Source organism: Pan troglodytes, chromosome 4, assembly GCF_028858775.2.
Source record: "Pan troglodytes isolate AG18354 chromosome 4, NHGRI_mPanTro3-v2.0_pri, whole genome shotgun sequence".
In the NCBI taxonomy this organism is placed as follows: Eukaryota; Metazoa; Chordata; class Mammalia; order Primates; family Hominidae; genus Pan; species Pan troglodytes.
In genome coordinates this window covers 90,793,603-90,815,413 of record NC_072402.2, presented here as the reverse complement: position 1 = coordinate 90,815,413, position 21,811 = coordinate 90,793,603, and the positions used below count along the sequence as shown (strand labels likewise).

Sequence of the window (21,811 nt, the reverse complement as noted above, 5' to 3'; positions counted from 1 at the left end):
ATTTCAGCTTATTTTGAATCCTACTTTCTCTGGTATTAGCCAGCTACATCAGTTTTACTTCCTTTCATTTTCAACCAATTTTATGACTCTGTCTCAAAAAAAAAATGCATTCATTGTACAGAGCATATAGTTTTGTCCTTTTTAAATCCAGTCTCAGAATTGCTAGCTCTTAATTTGAGTGCGTTATGGGTTGAATTGTCTGCCAAAAAAAACATATGTTGAAGTCCTTACCCCAGTAATTAAGGATGCGACCTTATTTAAAGATAGGATCTTTATAGATGTAATCAAGTCAAAATGGGATCATTAAAGTGGCCTCTAATCCAATGTGATTGGTGGCCTTATGAAAGGGGGAAATTTGGACACAAAAATGCCACCAGAAAACACAACATATGAACATGAAGAAAGCCATCTAAAAGCCACGGAGAGATGTCTAGAACAGATTCTTCTTCTGCACAGCCTTTATAAGGAACCCGTACCTTGAATTCAGACTTCTAGCCTTCAGGACTTGAGATAATACATTTTTGTTGCTTGAGGCACCTAGTTTATGGTACTTTGTTATATAACCCTAGGAAACTAATATAAATGTTCAATCCATTTACATTTAATCAGTGATGTCAGTGTTGTTAAATCTACCATGTTACTATTTGCCTACTATTTTCTTATTTGGGTGATGTTCTCTTCCCTTGGTTGTTGATATTTCTTTCTTCACCAGTTCAGTGTTACCTTCCTTAGAGTAAATGGATATTTTTCAATATTTCATTTTAATTATGCTATTGGCTTTATACCCTTCATACATGTATTCTTGTTGATTTGATGTTCTTGGATCTCTGCATTGAAATTTTTCATCAAAATTTGAAAACACTGGCAATTATTTCTTCAAATATATTTTTTCTTTCCCATTTTCTGACTCATCCTTTTGAGACTTCATTTGTGTATAGGTTTGATGGCTTGATATCCCATGTCATTCAATCTCTTATTTTAATCATTTTCCTCTTTTGAGATTAGATAAATTCAAAAATGGTTTTCAAGGTTATTTGTCTGCTTTTCAGATGGCTGAAATCTGAGAGTATACCCTGCCAGTGACTTTTTCATTGTATATTTTGCACTTGTTACTTCAACAATGTTCATTACTCAAAATTTCCTTTTTTGTTCTATCATTGTGACAATATCTCCATAGTCTAAAGACATATTCATAATATATATCTGTTGATTTCAATGCCTGGGTCATTATGATGTATGTTCTATTGACTGCTTTTTTTCCCCTTGATTATTTATTAAATTTTCCTGCTTCTTTGCATAACTTGTATTTTTGACTAATACACCATAGAAAATCTAGATGTTGTCTTCTTGTAAAGGGGCCTAAGATAGTCCTTTGAAAGCTGTTAAGTGGCTTCCAGATCCTTTTGATCTGCCATGCCTGGTTTCATTATTTGTTAAGGAAAATCTCTTTCATTTTTGTTCTTAAATATAGGACATAGTCTTTGCTGAAAGAAATAGTCCTTGTTCTTAATGCCTGGAATATTCGGTAAAATATCTTCCCTGTGGCTAGTCAGTAACCCAAACATCTCCTTGTCCTGTTACTACTGATATCTTATTCCCACAGTATCTGCTTTCAGCAGGTCTTGCAGATGTTAACCCTGCTCAGGTATAGAGCAGCTTTTGACGAAATTGGTGCCAAACACTTATTCTGGCTTCTGTAGGCCTACCCCATGCCTCTTTTTCCTTTCCTATACAAATTTCAGCCACTTCAGCAGCTCTCAGATAACAACCACTTAAGCAACTTTAAGCTATTTACAAATATCAATAGATAGATAGATAGATAGATAGATAGATGATATAGATAGAGATTTAATTCTAATTTTAGATTCAGGGGGTATATGTGCAGGTTTGTTACAAAGTTATATTGCTTGCTGCTACTGTTTGGGCTTCCACTGATCCTGTCACCCAGGTAGTGAACTGAATACCTAACAGGAAGTTCCTTGGCTCTTGTCCCTCTACCCCTACCTCTTTTTGGAACCTAATTAAACTAAGAGCTTCTGCATAGCAAAAGAAATTATCAGCAAATAAGCAGACAACCTACAAAATGAGAGCATTAAGCTTTAATCTCTTCCTCTAAACTCGTTATTTTTAGAGTCTGCCTCCTTGTTTAATGGGAGAAAAAGTGCCCCTAGTCACATTCTCTGGTTAAATGTGGTACTTACCTCACGGCTTTCTTTTCTCTTGAGTATGAAAAACTTGTACTTCTTGTTTGATGCATAAAACCTGTTTCCTTATATATGTTGCCCAGTCTTATCATTGTTTATAGTGAAAAGGCAAGACCCTCCAATAATTCTATTATGGCCAAAGACTAAAGTGCCTCTGATATGACTTATGTCCTTCAGAAATTGCTTACTCTTTAGTCTGTTGGTAGAATTCTTCTCAACTTTCCATAGTTATTTTAATAAGTACTATATTTTCCTATTTCAATGGCAATTTGGAATAAAGGAGAAATAAATGTATTTGTTTGGTCCATCTTTGTGAATTCAAATGGTTAAGTCATTACTTTTCACGTCCACTACACATATTACTGCACAGTAATTCCTTGTTTACACCTATAATCTCCCTCTCCTGTTTTCCTAGTTTCTATTCAAGTATTTGGGGTAACTGATATTTCTTAAAACAATACGTATTCTTGGAAAGAGATGTTTCTAGAATCCGCTTCTTAGGTGACTTATTAGGAAAAATTATAAGAATAAGAACGAAAATAAAGAAGAAAAGTAATTGAAGACATCTACTTCAACTCTAAATCCCCATAGGAGAAAAATGGCTAGCACTTATTTAAATGCCCTTCTTAGGTGACTTATTAGGAAAAATTATAAGAATAAGAATGAGGATAAAGAAAAGTAATTGAAGATACCCACTTCAACTCTAAATCCCCACAGGAGAAAAATGGCTGGCACTTATTTAAACTCATCTAGGGTTTAGTTTTGCTGATGTTGTTTTTCCAATAATAATCTGTTTCAATTATTATAACAGCAATTTCAGTGAAATATGGTACTTACCAGCTAAGTTTTACACAAGGAAGCACTTTCCTAAACACTTCCCCATCCTTCTTCAAAGTTTGAATCCAAATCTTTTGTACTCCAGGGCTTATTTTGTTTTTCCTACAGCATTCTGCCTTTCTAGAATTAGCACTAGTTACCCTCAGGAAAAACAAATACATGGACCCATAAAATAATCTTTGGAAGTCTTTCTTCTCCTGCTAGTTACCAAATTATAATCTTCTTATTGTAAAAATAAAATAAAATAAAAAATAAAAAGAACTATTTTACTCTAATAAGTTTCCCATTAAGCTAAGCCTGCTTTTGTTGTATTAGAGATTAACATATATAGACAGTGTTCTTTTTGACTGGAAATGGGGATTAGTTATGGTTCAAGTAATGCATAAACAAGATGTATTTTTAAAAATACATTATATTTATGCATTATATTTAAGCAGCCATTTGTAAAAAGCTGAAACTTATTAGAAAGTGAATTCTTCATAATCATGTTTGTATTTTCAATGTTTAGGATTATTTGTTAGCTTAGGTATAGACTAGACTATTTTTCTAAACAAACAGGAATAAGAAATATAGGTAGTAAAATTTACATGACCTGGTAAAATTTAAAATATCCATTCTGACTAACAGGCAGTGATGAGAACAATAAATAAAATATATCTTGGTTTAAATTCTAAGTAAATATATTTGACAATAGAAATATAAACATACTCATAGGAGTGAATTGCTTCTAATTCTGGCCTTTAGCTAAATAAACACTTAATGCTAGTAAGAAAAATACATTATTTCATAAAGATAACAAATTCTTTCAGAAATAGTAATTATATTTTTAAAGAGTTTGGGGAAAATAGAAGTGCATACTCTAATCTTATAGCAAAGTTTCTGCTAAGTTTTCGTGATGCCAATGTTTTCATTATGAATCATTTCACTGTCAAACAAAATGTACGCTATTGATTAAACACAGGCAAAAAGAGAAGGAAAAAAAGGTATATTAAAAAAAAGACCTTTGGTTATTCTGGCTGCCACCAATTGCTTTCTTGTTTCAGCTGAATTTTGAAGTAGCTAATCATATTTTGGCATTTTCTTGTCATCAAAGCATTTCATGAAATTATCCCATTACAATGTTTTTCTCAGAGGCAAAATTAACATGGTTGACAGTTTAATTGACATATTTCTTTTTCGTTGTGTGCCTTTGCCAATTAAACAAATTGCACCATATTTTGATGTTCATTTTGTTAATTATTTGTAAAACTGTAGACTCTGACTTTTTTTTTTTTTATTTTCAGGTGTCAGTTTCTTGGTCGGGAATGAAAATAGTGCCAACCTGTGATACCTTCACTCTAATTTTACTTTCTGAGGAAGTTTTCTGTAATAGTTATTTGGTGATAATTATTAATACTGGTGAGTTTTAAAAATTTTGCTTTCAGCAATTTTCCATTTTTTTCAACATACTTATATCACAATGAGGCAACCAAATATGAATCCTGAGAATGAAGATGGAAAATGAATATTTTAATCCAATATCGAGTTGTTCTTTCAGCATTTTTAGTTTTAGTTTTAACTGAAAATATAAAGTTACATAATTGTGTGAGGAATAATTTTTGCAGAGAAATTTTTTAAAATTCACAAAAGGAAAAAGAAACCTTTACCATGAGTCTATAACATTGAAAGACTGTGTTTAAGTGATTTTAATAAAGCCAAACCAACACTTTCAGCAGGAACTAAATGGCAGCATCTGATTTCACGCTGATACATATGTATTAGTGTGGTGCTCACTTTTACCCTTCATTTTACCTTGGGTCTTGCCATTTTCTTTCTTTTTATTTTTATGTTTTTTTTTTTTTTCTTTTGGAAGAGGTAATTTTTAGGGAGAAAAAAACACTTTTTCCTCATAGGTCGATTTAAAATGTTGGCCTTACCTTAATCTCCTCTCTCAAACTCAATCCACTATGTAATGGGTCAACATACTTTTCTGTGAAGGACCAGATAGTAAATATTTTAGTCTTTGCAGGCCATATGGTCTCTGTTGCCCGCTCTTCCATTGTGGTGTGAAAGCAGCCATAGACAACACAGAAATGAATAAGTGTAACTGTTCCAATAAAAACAGATGATATGTTGAATTTAGCTCACAGAGTTTAGCTTGCTGCCCCTGCAGGAGGCCTTTGGAGTAAAAGCTTCCTGAGAGGAGGAATTTTTATCTTTTTTGCTCAAGTTCTAGCTCCAGTACCTAAAATAGTGCCTGTCACGTAGGTATTGATGAATATTTGAACCTGTTGAACATACACCTAAAATAAAACATTTGGCAAGACACAGTACTACACAATTTGGAAAACACTTGGCTCCCATAGAAATCAAAGCCTTCCTGAGTAATTAATTATTTGGCCTGATGATGAATTACTGTGCCTGAGATGATAGAGCTAATTTATTTTTCAATTCACTCAGGGGACACATGTTATTTTCACTGTGAATTTGGTTAAAATGAAAAGATTTCCTGCTCTAAGTCCTGGATAGACCTTTATGTAATAGCATACTCTTCACTCTTTTTGAATCGCATGCAGTTGTCACACTGGATGATTTCCAGACAGAGGTTCCAAGTCTTTCATCATGTTTGGGTTAAAGGCCTCATTAACATACTAGTCCTGCCATTTGAGTCTGTTCTCTTCACGGAATATTTTCACCTGAATCAGTGGGTATAATTCATCAGTGTCTGGTTGCTTCAAGTTACTTTTCTTAATGCTGATGTTAATGCATACCCATCTTTATGCCTCAACACATTGCAAAATGAAAAACAAAAATTATTTTGGAAGACACAGCTGACATCTATATGAAATATTCAGTATCAGTGATTGAACTTCAGCAAGCTCCTGTGGCCAGCAGGGTTTTATGGAGGTGCAACTGCTCTCCCACGATCACTTATCATAAAGCCAGAGACAATTGGGCCAACCTAGCCTCTTGCCTGCTTTTGTGTACAAAATATAAATAGAATAGAGCAAATAAGGAAAAATAGTCCCGCAGCTGGAAGGCAACTTTAAAGAAAAATGATGTTCATAGCTATCTTGCCAGTTGCTGGCAAAGCAGTTTTTATAAGACATATTTAATGTTTACAACCACTTGGAGGCTGGGGAAGGAGTAATACTTTGCAAATATGTTTAATGTTGTGAACCACTCTGTGGCCGAGAAGCAACTCTGGCTAAAATATATTTAATGCTTAGAGTCATTTGGTGGTTTCGAAAAAAAAGAAACTTCTTGTTAATTTTTAACATTTATTGCTGATCAGTGGCTGCTAAAGTAACTATCAGTACAGCATGGTTTATGTTTAGGGACACGCTGTGCTGCTACTAACACAATTCATACTCTTCTCTCAAGGCTACACAAAAGTGTCAATAGCATTACCTTTGCAATTGCACCACTAATAAAAACACAGGAATCAAACAGACGAATAAAATGCTCCCTGCCCACACAGCCATAACATCCTATGGCCCTGAAAATAGTCCTGCCAAGCTGTGTGCAGTGGACACTTCACGGCTGGCACAGGAGAGATCACAAGGCCTTGCTCAATTTCATCAAAAGTGTTAAAGCCACTCAGCAGATTGTGAAGCACAAGTGGAAGCTGATAATTGGTGATTCTTACAAATCAATGGCTTGTCTCCACACATCAAGGTAAAGGCGTCCTCTACACCAAAGAAAATGTAAATTGGGATAGAAGGTCATTATGTTTTTAAATAAACTTGGTTAAATTTGTAGAAAGGGCAATGGTAAATACTGAGCTCACATGTCAGATGGAGAGAAAACTTGAGAAAAGGGAAGAAGATAATGAGCTGGAACCTTTACCATTTAGACTTTCTCTGGCTAGTTTTCTGAGAATGATCATCAAACTCTTATGAGGACCCTTACCAATTTATTGACTGCACTTCCCCAGGGATTGTGGCAAATGGTAAATATACATTTTCTCCTTGCTACTTGCAATAACCCTGCTCATAAAGTGTTACTGTTATTCACTTGCAGGTGAGAAAATCAATGTAAAAGAGGAGAAATAACCCACACAACTACATACAACTAGGAAATGATTGTTGGATCTGAACAAAAGGATATGCACTCTTAACAAGTTCAACATCCAAGTACTATTGCAAGTACAAGCTGTATTTCATGGAAAAGAAACAGAATAACTCAAAAGGCAGAACGAAGAGCCTAGAGGTCAGAGATGAGAGGCATGAATAATTATTCACAGGCGTTGAATATAATCAAATGACTTGCAACATTTACCACTGGGATTTTAAAATGTGGTGGACCAATCATTCTTTTAGTCTGTGCATTTTCCCATTTTTTTCAACAGGAATGTCTAGAGATATTATTCCTGTTTTGCCACTGTATTTTTGGTGAGTGTGTAGTAAGTAACTGGCCTCTTTAGTATCACAAAGCTGGATGAAGAAAATGTGGTACATATACACCATGAGATACTATGCCGCCACAAAAAGGAAATGAGATCATGTCCTTTGCAGGGACATGGATGAAGCTGGAAGCCATTATCCTTAGCAAAGTAACGCAGGAACAGAAAACCAAACACCACATGTTGTCTCTTATAAGTGGGAGCTGAACAGTAAGAACACATGGACACACGGTGGAGAACAATACACACTGGGGCTTGATGGGGGTTGAGGGGAGGGAGGGGGAGCATTAGAAAAAATAACTAATGCATGCTGGGCTTAATACCTATGTGATGGGTTGATAGGTGCAGCAAACCACCCTGGCACATGTTTGTCAATGTAACAAACCTGCACATCCTGCACAGGTACTCCAAAACTAAAAGTAAAAAAATCTAAAAGAAAAAAAAAAGAATTAAACCCAAAATCACTTCCCCATCTGGACTTGATTTAGATGAAAAGCTTCTGGACTTTGAGCTGATGCTATAGTGGGTTGAAAATTTTGGGGTCCTCAGAAGGGGATGAGAATATATTGCATGAGAGAGCAACATGAATCATTGAGAGCCAGAGTATAGACAGTGATAGGTAGACTGTAGGAGAGCCCTCAATGATCCCAGCTTTCTTGTATTCGCGTTGCACTTACTTGTAGAATATGGCAGAAGGGATGTGATGACACTTTCAAGATTAGGTTATAAATAGACTATGGCTTCAATCAGAGGGTTTTCTCTCTGTCTAGCTCTCTTTTGGGTAGTTCATTCTGAGGAAAGCCAGCTGCCACGTTATGATGTAGGCCTGTGAGGTCCACGTAGCAAAGAACATATGGAAGATTTCTACCACCCCCTAACTAAGCCTTTAGATCAGACCGCAATGCCAGCCAACAAGGTAGCTACAAACTCTTGAGAAGCCTTGAGACAGAGGTACTCAATAGAGCCATTCCTATGAGAAACTTAAGTATCTGCTGTTTTACACCGCTAAGGTTTTAGCTAATGTATTATGCCATAATAGATAAGTTATACACAACCTTTATCAAATAATAAAAGTAACCATCATCAGTAATGAGACAAATCAAAAACCATGGCCCACCCAACAGAACATAATGAGGAGAGTACAGAATTGCTTCTGGGATATTTCTGACAAAGATGTATATGCTTCATTCATACATGAGGAAACATCACACATACTCAAGATGGGAGAGCCATTCTAAAAAATAACTAGGCAGCAATCTTCAAAAATATTAAAGTCACGGAAACCAAGAAAAAATATGAAACTGTTCCAGATTAAAGGAAACTAAACAGACCTAACATTTTAATACAATGTTTGATTTTGAACTTGAACTTTTTGTTATATAAGACACTATTGAGACAAGTGCTAATGCTTGAATAGGGCTGAAGGATTAGATTATAATAATACATTAATGCAAATTTCCTGATTTTAAACATTGTAGTTTGATTGCACAAGGAGAATGTCTTTATGTGTAGAAAATAAACAGTCAACATTCTGTCTTCAAGCTTCTGAAAAAACTCTGCTTTTAGGGCATAGATAGAAGTGGATGATAATTCACCTGTTCCTCTGTTACTAATTGAGCTGCTCTCTGTTTCCATGGCTGGCTCATGGGATAAGAGAATATATCTAGTTTTTTATGTTTTGATTTGTCTCTCTATGACATTTTTGTGAAAGTGTGGAGACTTATATATGTTTCTAAATTATAATAGTTCATTAATGTAAAGTACAGACACAGTCTTCACTTTTCCTTCTTAGACCGTTTAAATATGGCCATGAAACAAGTAGTCTCTGGTTGGCTGGGCACTGTGGCTCATGTCCTTAATACCAGCACTTTGGGAGGCCGAGGCAAGCAAATCACTTGAGGTCAGGAGTTCGAGACCAGCCTGGCCAATGTGGCAAAACCCCATCTCTTCTAAAAATACAAAAATTAGCTGAGTGTGGTGGTGCACACCTGTAATCCCAGTTACTCGAGAAGCTGAGGCAGGAGAATCACTTGAACCTGGAAGGCAGAGGTTGCAGTGAGCCAAGACCACACCACTACACTCCAGCCTGGGCAACAGAGCAAGACTCCATCTCAAAAAAAAAAAAAAGAAAAAAAAAGAAAAAAGAAAATAGTCTCTGGTTAAATAACCTCTGAAAAACTCCACCAAAAATTTCATCTTAGCATTTCTCCCCAAACTTCATGTAAAATAAAATAGAGTTGAGAGAAAAAAAGAAAAGCAAGGGAGTACCTGCTCACTATTTTTATTAAGCCAGTGTTCTACTTTATTTTAGGTGTATCTTTTCTTATTTAAACATCAGCTAAACTTTCTTTTTAAGATATTGAATGAAAGATGCCTATCCTTCAGGTTTCGTTTAAGCAAGAATCCCCATTCTCAAATAATATAATATAAACTTTCCAAATTCTTAAGTAGATCATCTGAGATTGAAAGCTAAGTTTAACTTTCTCAAAGATATTTTAGCCACCATAACACCTAGACAAAATGGTATATTAAATTCTGATTAATTTGGTTCTAAAGCGCCAAAGAATCATTCTTACTTTCTTATCCACAGGGGTTATTAAGTTTTCACATTAAAAAAAATCCAACAGTGAATAATACTGCATTGGGGTTACTGTAATTGTTAAGTAAAATAAGAAATACAAATCTTTAGTTAGATCACATGGCACCTGACTACTGCTTAGAAAATGGTAAGAATTACTACATAAATCATGAGTCACTATTGACATCTACTATATCATATCATAGGTTAGGTACCTAATTATAAATAGTCAAATCAGCTGACTCAAGGTGGCATAGCTCAAGCAGAGGAAGATAATACAAGTCGAGTATGGATTTAACACTCTAAACCTGTCAGCACTGTAGGAAAAGTAACTTAAAACTGCACACCCCACTAATGCACAATCATCAGATATTAAAGAGGGTACATTCCTATAATTTATTGTTGCTCTAGTGATCTTAAAGAATTAAGTCCACATTCCTAAAGTCCAAACTTGTCTCCAAGGATTTGCTTTGACTTTGGGAGTATCTGGATCATTAAGTAATTTCCGGAGGTCAGAGTAAAAGCTTTTTATCTCTAAATATTACTTCCCTGGAATATTAGATGTAGCAGAAGTCAGTAACGGAGTGATCTTTCTCTTAAACAATTCATAGATTCACTGGAATTTTCTTCAACTTTAGGAAAATTAAATATATTCCACAGTGCTGTAAGTCTTAAATATTGATTTTCCTCTGAAATCTTGACTCATCCTACCCACCACCATTCTCCCTTTGTACACTATGTTCTTTGTAATGTTCACTTTACACAAGTGAAAATTAGTAACATTAGTAAATTTTCATTGCAGGTTTATTTGTTCATATTTCTGGATATATAATCCATTACTGTTAAACTTCATATCAATGTTCCGATATTTCTTCATCTTATGTTTTATGTTACAAAATAGGTTATTTCACTATATGTATTTTTAATTGATTAATTCTTCCCTTTTTTTGGAAATGAAACAGTAGCACTCTCAATTATTGGGACAGAAAAGTTATTTCATAGGGAATACTTCAAACACTGATATCTACAACTGGCAGTAAGATTCGTCACAACAATTGGTATACTGTCAATATACCACACAAAGTTCCATCTGGTCTTGATTAAAAATTATTTTAGTATTCTCAGGAAAATGATACAGAGGGAGAATTGCCTAGATTATATGAGAGAAAAAAAAAGTAGAGAAAAACATAATGTTTTCTTAGATTATTACAGCAGTGAACTATTTCCACCTGGTAAGAAGGGTGCACTTGAGAATGGGGGTTCAAGTACTCTAGGAACATAGATGTAAGTTCTGGATGCACAGTAGTTGTTGCTTAGTTGTAAGTTGGAAATTTCAAGGCAGAAACAGCAGATACCACAACTATAATTGGGTCTCCTTGTTTTTTGTTTTATGTGTATATGTGAGATTATGGGGAAAGACAAAAGTAATGCATAGAGATTTATTTTTTAACATTCAATTCATAAGCAGTGTTTATACTTCTTTGTACTTACTTGAAAAGTGTATATTATGTACATTTAGTATAAAAACACTTGGACTAATTCATACCATGTGGTAAAATTTCACATTCAAAAGAAATACCCTTCTGCTATTAAAAATAAAAAAAAAGAGCCAGGAGGGTGGCTCATGGCTGTAATCCCAGTGCTCTGGGAAGCCAAGGTGGAGGGGTCATTTGAGGCCAGGACTACTTGAGAACAGCCTGGGCAACATAGCTAGATCCCTTCTCTACAAAAAGTAAAAAAAACAAAAAACAAAAATAGCTAGGCAGGGTGGCACATGACTGGCTATTAAGGAGGCTCAGGTGGAGGGATCTCTTCAGCCCAGGAATTTAAGGCTTCAGTGAGCTAAGATTGGGCCATTGCACTCCAGCCAGGGCAACAGAACAAGACCCAGTTTCAAAATAAATAAATAAAAATGAAAGAAAGCAGTGCACTGAAAATCAATTTAAATATTTACTGGAGTTGTCTTGAAGGCCCAGTGGGAAATTTCAGTAAGGGCACATGAGAAAACACTTTAAGAACCTATTCTTCCAAAGATCTTTCCAGTATCTTATGACAACACAGTAAATTATATCCCACTCCAACTGCAAAAGCAGAAACTACTCTGCTTTCTCACTTACCTACACTTTTGACTTTCCAAATATATTTCTCTCTTTGGATATGATCTGCAAACTCCTTACACGAAGGCTCCAACTCTGCAGCCCTAGTTATTCTAGTTGGCACAAGAAAAATCCTAATTGTTTTATCCAAGGAGACGGAATTTTCCAATACTGTAGAGGCATGTGTGTGTGTTTGCTTTAAGGAAGCTGTTTTGGTAATAAAAAGTCACTGAGGGTCATAAATCCATGTTAACACATCCAGTGTACATGAAGTAGGCACCGAGTTAAACTATTTGTTTACTATATAGCATGTCATCTTAAAAGCCTTATTTTTTCCTCAAAATATTAACTTTATTTTTCTCCCTGTAAAATTAAGACACAGTTAAAATGCAGCCTCCCTCATTTTCTGGGAATACTTTCTAACAAGATATGCTTCTTTCCAATTGGACTTCTAAATTTCTAGCAATCATAACAGTGCATAAAACAGGCAACCCCAAAAGTGTAGCAGGTACTGAATAACAGATTTGCAGCCTTGGGTATCCACATTAAAATTTGAAATCTAAGTGAATTACTTCAAGCTGATTTCTTAGGTCAAGGAGAGATTATGGTCCTTAAATGCCTGATAAGGTCACATACACAATTTCAAGTGCATTATAGTAAATCCATGTGACAGCTCCTACAGCTACTAACCTGCTTCTGCCCTCAGTGTAGCATGCACAATCTTCATCGCAAGTCCTGGGTGGTGGTAGGAGCAGTAGAAACGCCCTGGGTCATGTCAGATTTAGAAAATATAAGCAATGGCTCATACACGAATTTTAAGTTGTAACCTACATGTGATAAGTTGCTTTATCTTTCAAATGTAATAAAAACCAGAAGTTACTTTGAAATAAATTGAAGGATTAGCAGTGGTGACTGAGGAATAAAAATTATAATTTAAAATTGTCCTTAAAGCTGGAATTCTTAACTTATTGACCTTATATCCTACATATTATAGGACTTTGTAAATTTAGGCTGATATGGAAATGTATATTTATATCAAATTTAAATTTTTAGAATGATGGAGCTACTATATTCTAATTGTTAATTTGATAATTGTAATTGTAATTTGTTAATTTGTTCTAATAATGTTTTCATGACATTATTCATTTGCTGCTTGGCTTGATGGCATAACAAGTATGGGTTATTTACCCTGAAAAGGAAACAGTATCACCCTTCCAGAATCTCTATTTACAGCTACAAATGATGCATCACACCTGTTTCCGGACCACTTCCAGATCAGATGTGATGCATGCTTTAGATCATTTACTTTGATCTAGGAATTACTGTCTGGCATTTCGTGGTGTAGGGTAGGTGTCTCCAGCACTATATAGGTGTCTGGAATTGAGATAAGAATCAATTTCAATACAAAATACATTTTTTGCTTAAAGCATGCAAGGATTCTATGAATTCAGGTAAATTCACAGGGTGGAAAACAGGAACTAATGTTATATATTCCTGTAGTTATCTTCATAATGAAGCAGAAAGAAAAACAAAAAAGTTACAAAAATAAATGAAAAGAACTGTATTTTCTAGAATTGAAAAATATTCTTTTAGATGATAGATAAGATGTTTACATCAACCTGCAAAAAAGTCAATGTTGAAGAGGTCTCATTGTATCTCACAGAATTTTGATTTGCCTACTCACCCACAGGAGACATTTCTGGAACAGTAGCAACATAAGGTCCATCCAAAAACTTTGGCTCATTATCATTAATATCCTGCACTTTGATGATGAATTCTGATTCAGGCTCCAGGGGCTTTCTGGTTTCTATGTCCACAGCCTGAGCACGAAGAGTGTAGAAAGGTTTTTCTTCTCTATCTAGGCTCCTTATTGCATGAATGTCCCCTGTGGTTTCATCAATGGTAAAAACGGTGCCAGCGCCATCTCCTGAGAGGGTGTATTTCACAGTGCCCTCTCCCTTGTCTAAGTCGGAATGGAGCTTTAGGGAAGAGAAGGAGAGAGAGAGGAAGAGAAAGAGAAGGACAAAGAAAGAACACCGTTAAAAGGATGTTGCCAAATTAAAAAGTCATAATTTGCAATACAATTCCTTTAATCAAAAATGTTAAATAAAAATCTTATGGTTCTGTTTTCTCGTTTTTTATTTCTCCAACTTCTTTTTATAAAAATTTCAACACAAAAAGTTGAAAACTGTGCAATGAACGCATATATACCTATACATCCAAACATTCCTCCATTCGTCTATTAATCTGCTTGCCTTATCAGATAGATCTCATATCCATTCTTCTGTTCATCCTTCTCTTAACCCATTTTTTTTGGAGGTATTACAAAGATCAGAACAAAAGTACAACCTCAGATATAGCAACAGGCAAAAAAACCAACAAATTTTGAAAATTTGTATTTAGTTCTTCTGTATCCCTTTGGGATAACATTTTCATAAAATGAAATGCACAAAACTTCAGTGTACTTATTGTTTCATTTTAAATAAACATTGCAATAAAAATAAATTAGCTCATAAACACCACAAAATAAACTTTCCAAGTGTTCTGAAGATGAAATCAATGACCTGAATACAGTGGGAGATAGTGCAAAGGAACTCAGAAAACACTAAGCATTTTCATTTGTAAAGAAGGGAAAAATCTGGCAAATCAAGAGGTTTTCAGTGATATAGGGCAGAGCGTCTCATTTTAACAGGCTGAGTTTGAATGAGTTTACCACTATGATTGGTAGAATCACTGATTATCCTTTCAGATTCACAGATAGCTTGTTCCAATTCATTCTATATATAGAATATTTATGTTGAGTAATATGGGAAAGCATTGAAATTCTGCTAATTTATTTTAAAATTCAACACATGTATGGTACATTATGTTATAGCATGGAATAAGATACACATGAATAAGCGATAAGGAAGAGAACTAAAGAGTAGAGAGAATTATCAGTGTAATGCCGTAAGGCAGTGTTGTTCAAACTGGAGACCAAGAATAAACGAAAAATGGACAGTCTTAAACGTATATAAATTACGTGTAAATAAATAAATAAATATATACATAAAATATTACATAAAATAAAATAGTGCATCATACATAATTTTCTAGTAGTATATATTTGTATAAATATATTCTTATACATAATATAATTATATATACATATATACATAACATAGTCTTATAAATAATATTTACATTAATTTTTATGCAGATGTTGATTTAAATGTTTTAAACTATTCTTGCTTATTTGGGTATAGCCATTTGATTTCAGCATCCAAATTTTTACATGTAACAGCTTTTTCCAGACAGCAGATCACCCAAAAGAAAAATAAACTTTTGCAGCATTTCTAACCATTTGGGCTATGCCTTAAAAATCTGCATATGAGCACTGCTCTTTGCAAATCATTGCTTAAGAATGAGTTCTATTTTCTTAACATTTCAACACACACACAAAAACTCTGAAAATATTTTAAATTATATAAATATCCTGTTGCAAATAAGCTTCCTGTGTATTAGTATGAGTAATTAAAAGCACAAATATAGCCCAAATAAATACAAGTTCAACTGTGGCTACATCTTTGCTCTTAAGCTCAAGAGTGTGCTTTAAGTTCAATAAAATAATATCATTGTTCATATTAATGTTATTAAGGTAAACTTATTCATTTTGTGACCCTGCATTTCCTTCAATATTTGTTCTAAAAGTGTTTTGTATGAGAGTATAAGCATAACCATAAAAACCTGGTTGGGTAATAGAATAAAAATAATGTGGCAACAATAAGAGGGAACAAGATTTTGATGTTCCTTTAAAAGTTTCTGTATATTTTACTTAAGTATAAAGAAAATTGTTATGAATGATAGGAGGAAGGATTTTTGTCCACCTATTAAAAAAAACTGCTGTGAAGCATAGGAAGTTTCAAGCATAAAATCAAGCAGTAGATAAATGTTCTTTGAACTTATGAATTTCAAATTATAAATTTCAACCATGCTATTAAAGATATTCAACACAGTGGGTATTCCTTTTGCTTTCAAATTTGTCTAAATATATGAGACAGGCAAAAGCTCAATGCAAAAGGCATGACTTTATAAAATGGATCCATTTGCCAACAGCTCAAAGAATATATGGTAATATTGTGAGAACTGAATGAAAATTCAGAGTAGGTTTTGAAATGTGATACAAGTAGAATTTTAAAAAGAAAAAAGAAAAACAAAACAAAAATTTCTGTATTTAGCTAAAATCATAACTGTTTCCTTTGCAAACTGACATAAAAATGAAGAAGCAAAATGTGTCTGTAGTTATATCCAAGATCCAAATTCAAGTTAATTGCTGCTGCTCCTCACTCTTCTACCTTTTCCTTCGAATTTAAAGATGGGCTTTGCAGAGATTAAAGCTTCAGAAAAAAATATGGGAAAATATGTTAAAATGTTGACCTGAAAATGAAGTGGATGACTATAAAACTCTTGAGAGAATTAGACTTTTTGTAGCAGTTTATTACATTATAATACCTTAAAGGAGATCACATTCGGTGATCTGTGTTGACAGGTAATATTTAAAATTAAGTATTAGTGCTGATTAATTCAGGCAGATGGGTGGTAGCCTAAAGTATAGACATTTTTCCAATATTAATTTTGATATTAAATAAATGACATTGGCTCTTGTTGGATATTATAAAATTTCCTTTACTTCAACTGTAAAATAATTTCAACAGTGAAAGGTATAAAGTAAGATGAAAATTTCCATCATGATCTTACCTAGAGATAACTTCTCTTTTTTTGAGTTGGAGTATCGCTCTCATTGCCCAGGCTGGAGTGCAGTGGCGTGATCTCGGCTCACTGCAACCTCCACCTCTCGGGTTCAAGCAATTCTCCTGCCTCAGCCTCCAGAGTAGCTGGAACTACAAGGCGCATGCCACCATGCCAGGCTAATTTTTGTAGTTTTGATAGAGACAGGGTTTCACCATATTGGTCAGGCTGGTCTCAAACTCCTTACCTCAAATAATCCGCCCGCCTCAGCCTCCCAAAGGGCTGGGATTATCGGCATGAGCCACTGCGCCCTGCCCTTCTTTATTGTTTTTATATGTTTCAGTTATGTAAATATATAACTGAAGGGTAAATATATATAAATACATATTTACTGCACATTTATATTGATATATATTTCTCTGCTTGTATCCATCTATATATACACACTATATAGATAAATGAGTCAAGATTTTTAAAACAAAATACCATAATTATTTTTCAGTATCATTTGAAATTTTTCAAAATTACTTTTTAAAATTTCTGCATATTCATTCAGTGAAGTTGAATGATCCAATGGGCACTCTGTATTCCTTCATAAACTGTGTGGTGAATGTGCGTGTGTGTATGTATACGCACGTGTTTATGTGTTTTCTGGGGTTTATTTCCTTAAAATAAAAAGGCAACTGTCAAGATTAAAGCTATAATAATTTTTATGAATCTTAGAAAATGTTGAATTTTTAGTGATTCCAGAAATTGATCTCTATCGATGAAACTGCTTTCTCAAATATGTCAGCAATGGGATTCAGGCTTTGCTTACAATGTGAAGGAAGTTCTTAAGTCTCATTTGCACAAAGAAGGAAGGAGGGCTACAGATAAAAAGAACTCATAGTCTTTTCCATATTTTTGGGTCATGTTCACTGTAAAAAAAAATCACATGATGCCATTTTTACACAGCCTTTTTAATCTACACATACGGCAAGCTAATAATTCCACAAAAATAATTTCTTTCCTTTGTAGCCATTTAAAACTAACAGCTAGAAATATTTCTTCTTCCAATTATTAAAAATAAGCTGTTTCTGAGTCGGTGCTGACTACATTTACTGATTGAAGCAGCCAACTCCAAATATATCATCTTTTAGTATTGACACTTAAAATAAAATTTCTCCCCAGAAAAAGAGTTCTATAAATGATGGCTGTAGAAATAGGCACTGTCCAGGCAGTTGTTTTGTGGAAGTAGTGTTGTTATTTTCTGGTGTTTTCCAAGTCATCTCAGATGGTGCGTGAAAATGAGATGCCAAAGAAGGCTTAAAAAAGATACCCTGCTCCAGCTTCAGAATGTAAGCAAATCTTTCATTCCAGCGCTTAAAAGTTTTGAGAAAGCTAATCTAAAGTTAAATGTTTACTAGCATCTCTCTGATTATATTTTAGAAACTACTGCACAAAAATAAAACAAATTTCTTATTTTCTCTGGGTTGAAAAGTGCACATAAAATGGAAAATGCTTTTTATACCACTATTTCCAGCAGGGATTTTATTTTCATTTGTCATTTGCCAGCCTGGGGTATGTTGGGAGAAGGAACAATTGATTTTTGAAAAGCTGGATTTGTGTGAAAACCAAAAGTTGCGTTCAACAAATACTACTACTAACCCATATGTGGATATATGTGTTTTTTACATGAGTAAAAAAAAAAAACATACATACATATATGTATGGCATATATATATATATATATATGCTATAGAAATGCCATCAAGTTACCAGTTTACTTCTAAATGTAACTGCTTAATATAAAATATGCATCTTTTTGTAGTACCTAATTCTTGCAATTCAGTATATTTCCTGGTGAGAGGTAGAGATGAACAACCCTGGACAGTTACCACATATGGCTCTTATGAGGTACTGAGGATGGTTGTGATGAGAAGGGTAAAAAATAAAAAAGTTATTACAAAACATTTTTCAAGGAATTTTCCAAAAAATGATTTTAATATTCTCTTTGCTTATGGAATGATATTTAAAACCATGATTTCTGTGTCCTTTAAAATGACTTCTGATTTGTGAATTGTTCTCTGTGCTCCAAACTTCTTTTATTTGTCCCTGTGTTTATGCTCATAACCATTCATTTCCCTCTTTTCCCACTGACTTAGCCTCTGGGGTTGTAATGAACTTACTCGTTTATTTTTGTGTATGTGTGGGGTTTTGTCTTTTGTTTTCTGAGAATAAAGTATATGAGATCATGGAAAAAATCAGAAAACGGGGAAAATCATAAATTCATTACCAAAATAATTTCTGATTTGTATTATAGCTCTGCAAATTACTTCACTAATTGTGTTCATAGGTACTATGGTACACTGTACACTGTTTTGTAACTTGCTTTTTAGATGGATTATATCATATTTTTCTGTATCAATAAATATGAATTTATTACATCAGTTTAAACTGATCAAAAACATTTTAATCAAAGTAATACAATTAAATTGCTAAATATCATAGGGAATCGAAGAGTTTATAACCCTAAACCATACTCTTTCTTTTCCTAGCCAGCTGGGGACATTTTTAATTGTTTCTATTTTCATTCTTTCTGTTTCAGTTCTTATAAAAATACATATATAAAATTGGCTAAATGATTAAATGTTATAGTAGTTCTTTAATTATAAATTCGAATAATATTTGTTGACTTCCAAACTGCATACCCCTTGCCTTGTCCAAGTAAAACTGTACCACCGTTTATTCTCTGTGTTGTCAATAAAACACTAAGTGATATCTGAGTGTCTTTGTTTCTAAATTTCAGTTCACTCAGAATGTATCCTTTTTTTCTTCTTGCCTCCAATATTTTATTATGAAATTTTCAAATTCATAATAAAAGTATATAGTATTAATCTGTATACTTACCTCCTAGTCTATATATTTTTTACATACTGTTTATAATTGTTTTATATTTTTCTACCCATTTGTCTATCTGTTAACCCAGCTTAATTTTTGATGCATTTAAAAGTAGGTTGTAGATACAAATAACCATCACCCTAACACCCTTCAATACAATGTTTACAGTTGTTTTTTTGACATTGGAATGTATCTGTGGTTTCTCTATTTCATAGGATCATAGCATTAACACCTTTACACTTCCCCTTACATCTCCTTCCGTTTCTTCTCCCCGTCCCCCACCAGCTTCCATCATCTGTATTATACAGAATCTGTCCTAAAAAATTCTGAAGTAGGCCTTAGGTTTTTTTTGTTTTTTAAAGGGTCTTGTTCTGTGGCCCAAGCTACAGTGCAGTGGCACAATCTCAGCTCACTGCAGCCCCTGCCTCCTGGGCTCAAGTGATCCTCCTGAATAGCAGGGATTACAGGCACAGACTACCATGCTTAGCTAATTTTTCTATTTTTTTATTTGTAGAGATGGGGTTTCATCATATTACCCAGGCTGGTCTCAAACTTCTGGGCTCAAGCAATCTACCTGCCTATGCCTCTGAATGTGCTGGGATTACAGGTGTGAGACACCCTGTGTGGCCAGGCCTCTTTTTAAAAATAAGCCTGGTAGTTAATTTTATATGTCAACTTGACTGAGCCATAAGTTGCCCAGAGATTTGGTCAAGCATTATCCTGGGTGTGCCTCTGTGGGTGTTTCTGAATGAGATTAGTATTTAAATCGGTAGGCTGAATAAAATAGATTGCCTTCCCTAATGTGGATGGGCCTCATTCAATAGCTGTGGGAATGAATAGATCAAAAAGGCAAACCCCTCCGTGAGTGACAGAGATCTCTTCCTGCCTGACTGCCTTCAAGCTGAGACACTGGAATTTTTTTTCTGCCTTTTGACTTCAATTAAAACCTTGGCTTTTCCTGGGTCTTGAGCCTGCCCTTCTTTAGACTAGAACTAGAAGCTATCCTGGGTCTACAGTTTGCCAACTGCATACCTTTGGACTAGTCAGCCTTTATAATTGTGTGAGCCAATTCCTTATAACAAATCTTTATATATCGATATATAGAGATATATATTGATATATATACACCTATATAGGGAGATATATCTCTATAGATAACTATACCTATATAGAGAGATACGTCTATATCCATATATAGAGATCCATATATATCCTCTATATATGGATACATCTATATATAGAGAGATCTCTCTAAATATCTCTATAGCTATAATCTATATATCTATAACTATATCTACATCTACATCTATAGCTATATCAACATCCAATTTGTTCTTTTTCTTTGAGAACACCTACTGATAAATAACCCTTCTAAGTTTTGTCTATCAGTTCATGCTAAAACATTAAAAAAAGGAGAACAACTAATACTCTTTCTACACTAATTAGAACAATGTAAACCTTTTTGTTTTATTACCAAATAATTTGTATTTCCTATGTAATTGCTGTAGTTTTATTTTGCATATGGATTTTTTTCCGTAACATCTTTGTTAGTGGTTTTATTTATGTATTTTTTTAATATCCTTAGATTCATCCCACTTCTGAGGTCTGACATCAAATCTTTTCACTACATGCCTCTCTTTGGGAGGCTTCTTTCTTGCTAATCCAAACAAGAACATCTGCACAATTGTCAACCTGGAATTTACTTTATTAATCTCCTGGTTTGGAAACACTTTTTCTTGGCTGTTATATTTACTTTGGTTTACTATTTTGTTGGCTTGCACTAATTTTATATGATTTCTTAATAATGAGTGTATGTTAGACATTTTACTTGAGTCTTTTCATACCACAGTATGCCTTTATTTTACCCTCATATATAATTAATTTTCATCTGGGCATATATTTCCAGATTGGAAATCATTTCTCTTCATACATTTTAAGGAATTTATACATTTGCATCTGAAATTGTATTCATTATCTTCTAGAAACCAAGAGTGGACTTGGTATCCGTCTGATTATATTTTCTTTGTTGATAAAGAGCCTCTTTTTTCCCTTTTTATTTTCATCTTCTCTTTCTCCAGTGTTTATAGTCTTATTTTTATGAATG

At 34.0% G+C, this 21,811-nt stretch overlaps 1 protein-coding gene across 5 annotated transcripts in view; it reads right to left on the bottom strand.

Annotated features, from left to right (window-relative positions):
- The window catches only part of CDH12 (cadherin 12), a 1,102,231-nt gene that overhangs the window by 211,924 nt on the left and 868,496 nt on the right, over nt 1-21,811 (bottom strand). For all 5 annotated transcript variants that reach the window (XM_024356657.3, XM_024356660.3, XM_024356659.3 and 2 more), the window contains one exon: nt 13,784-14,078. In XM_024356657.3, coding sequence (XP_024212425.2) covers nt 13,784-14,078 — 295 coding nt within the window. The remainder of the gene's footprint in view (nt 1-13,783; nt 14,079-21,811) is intronic.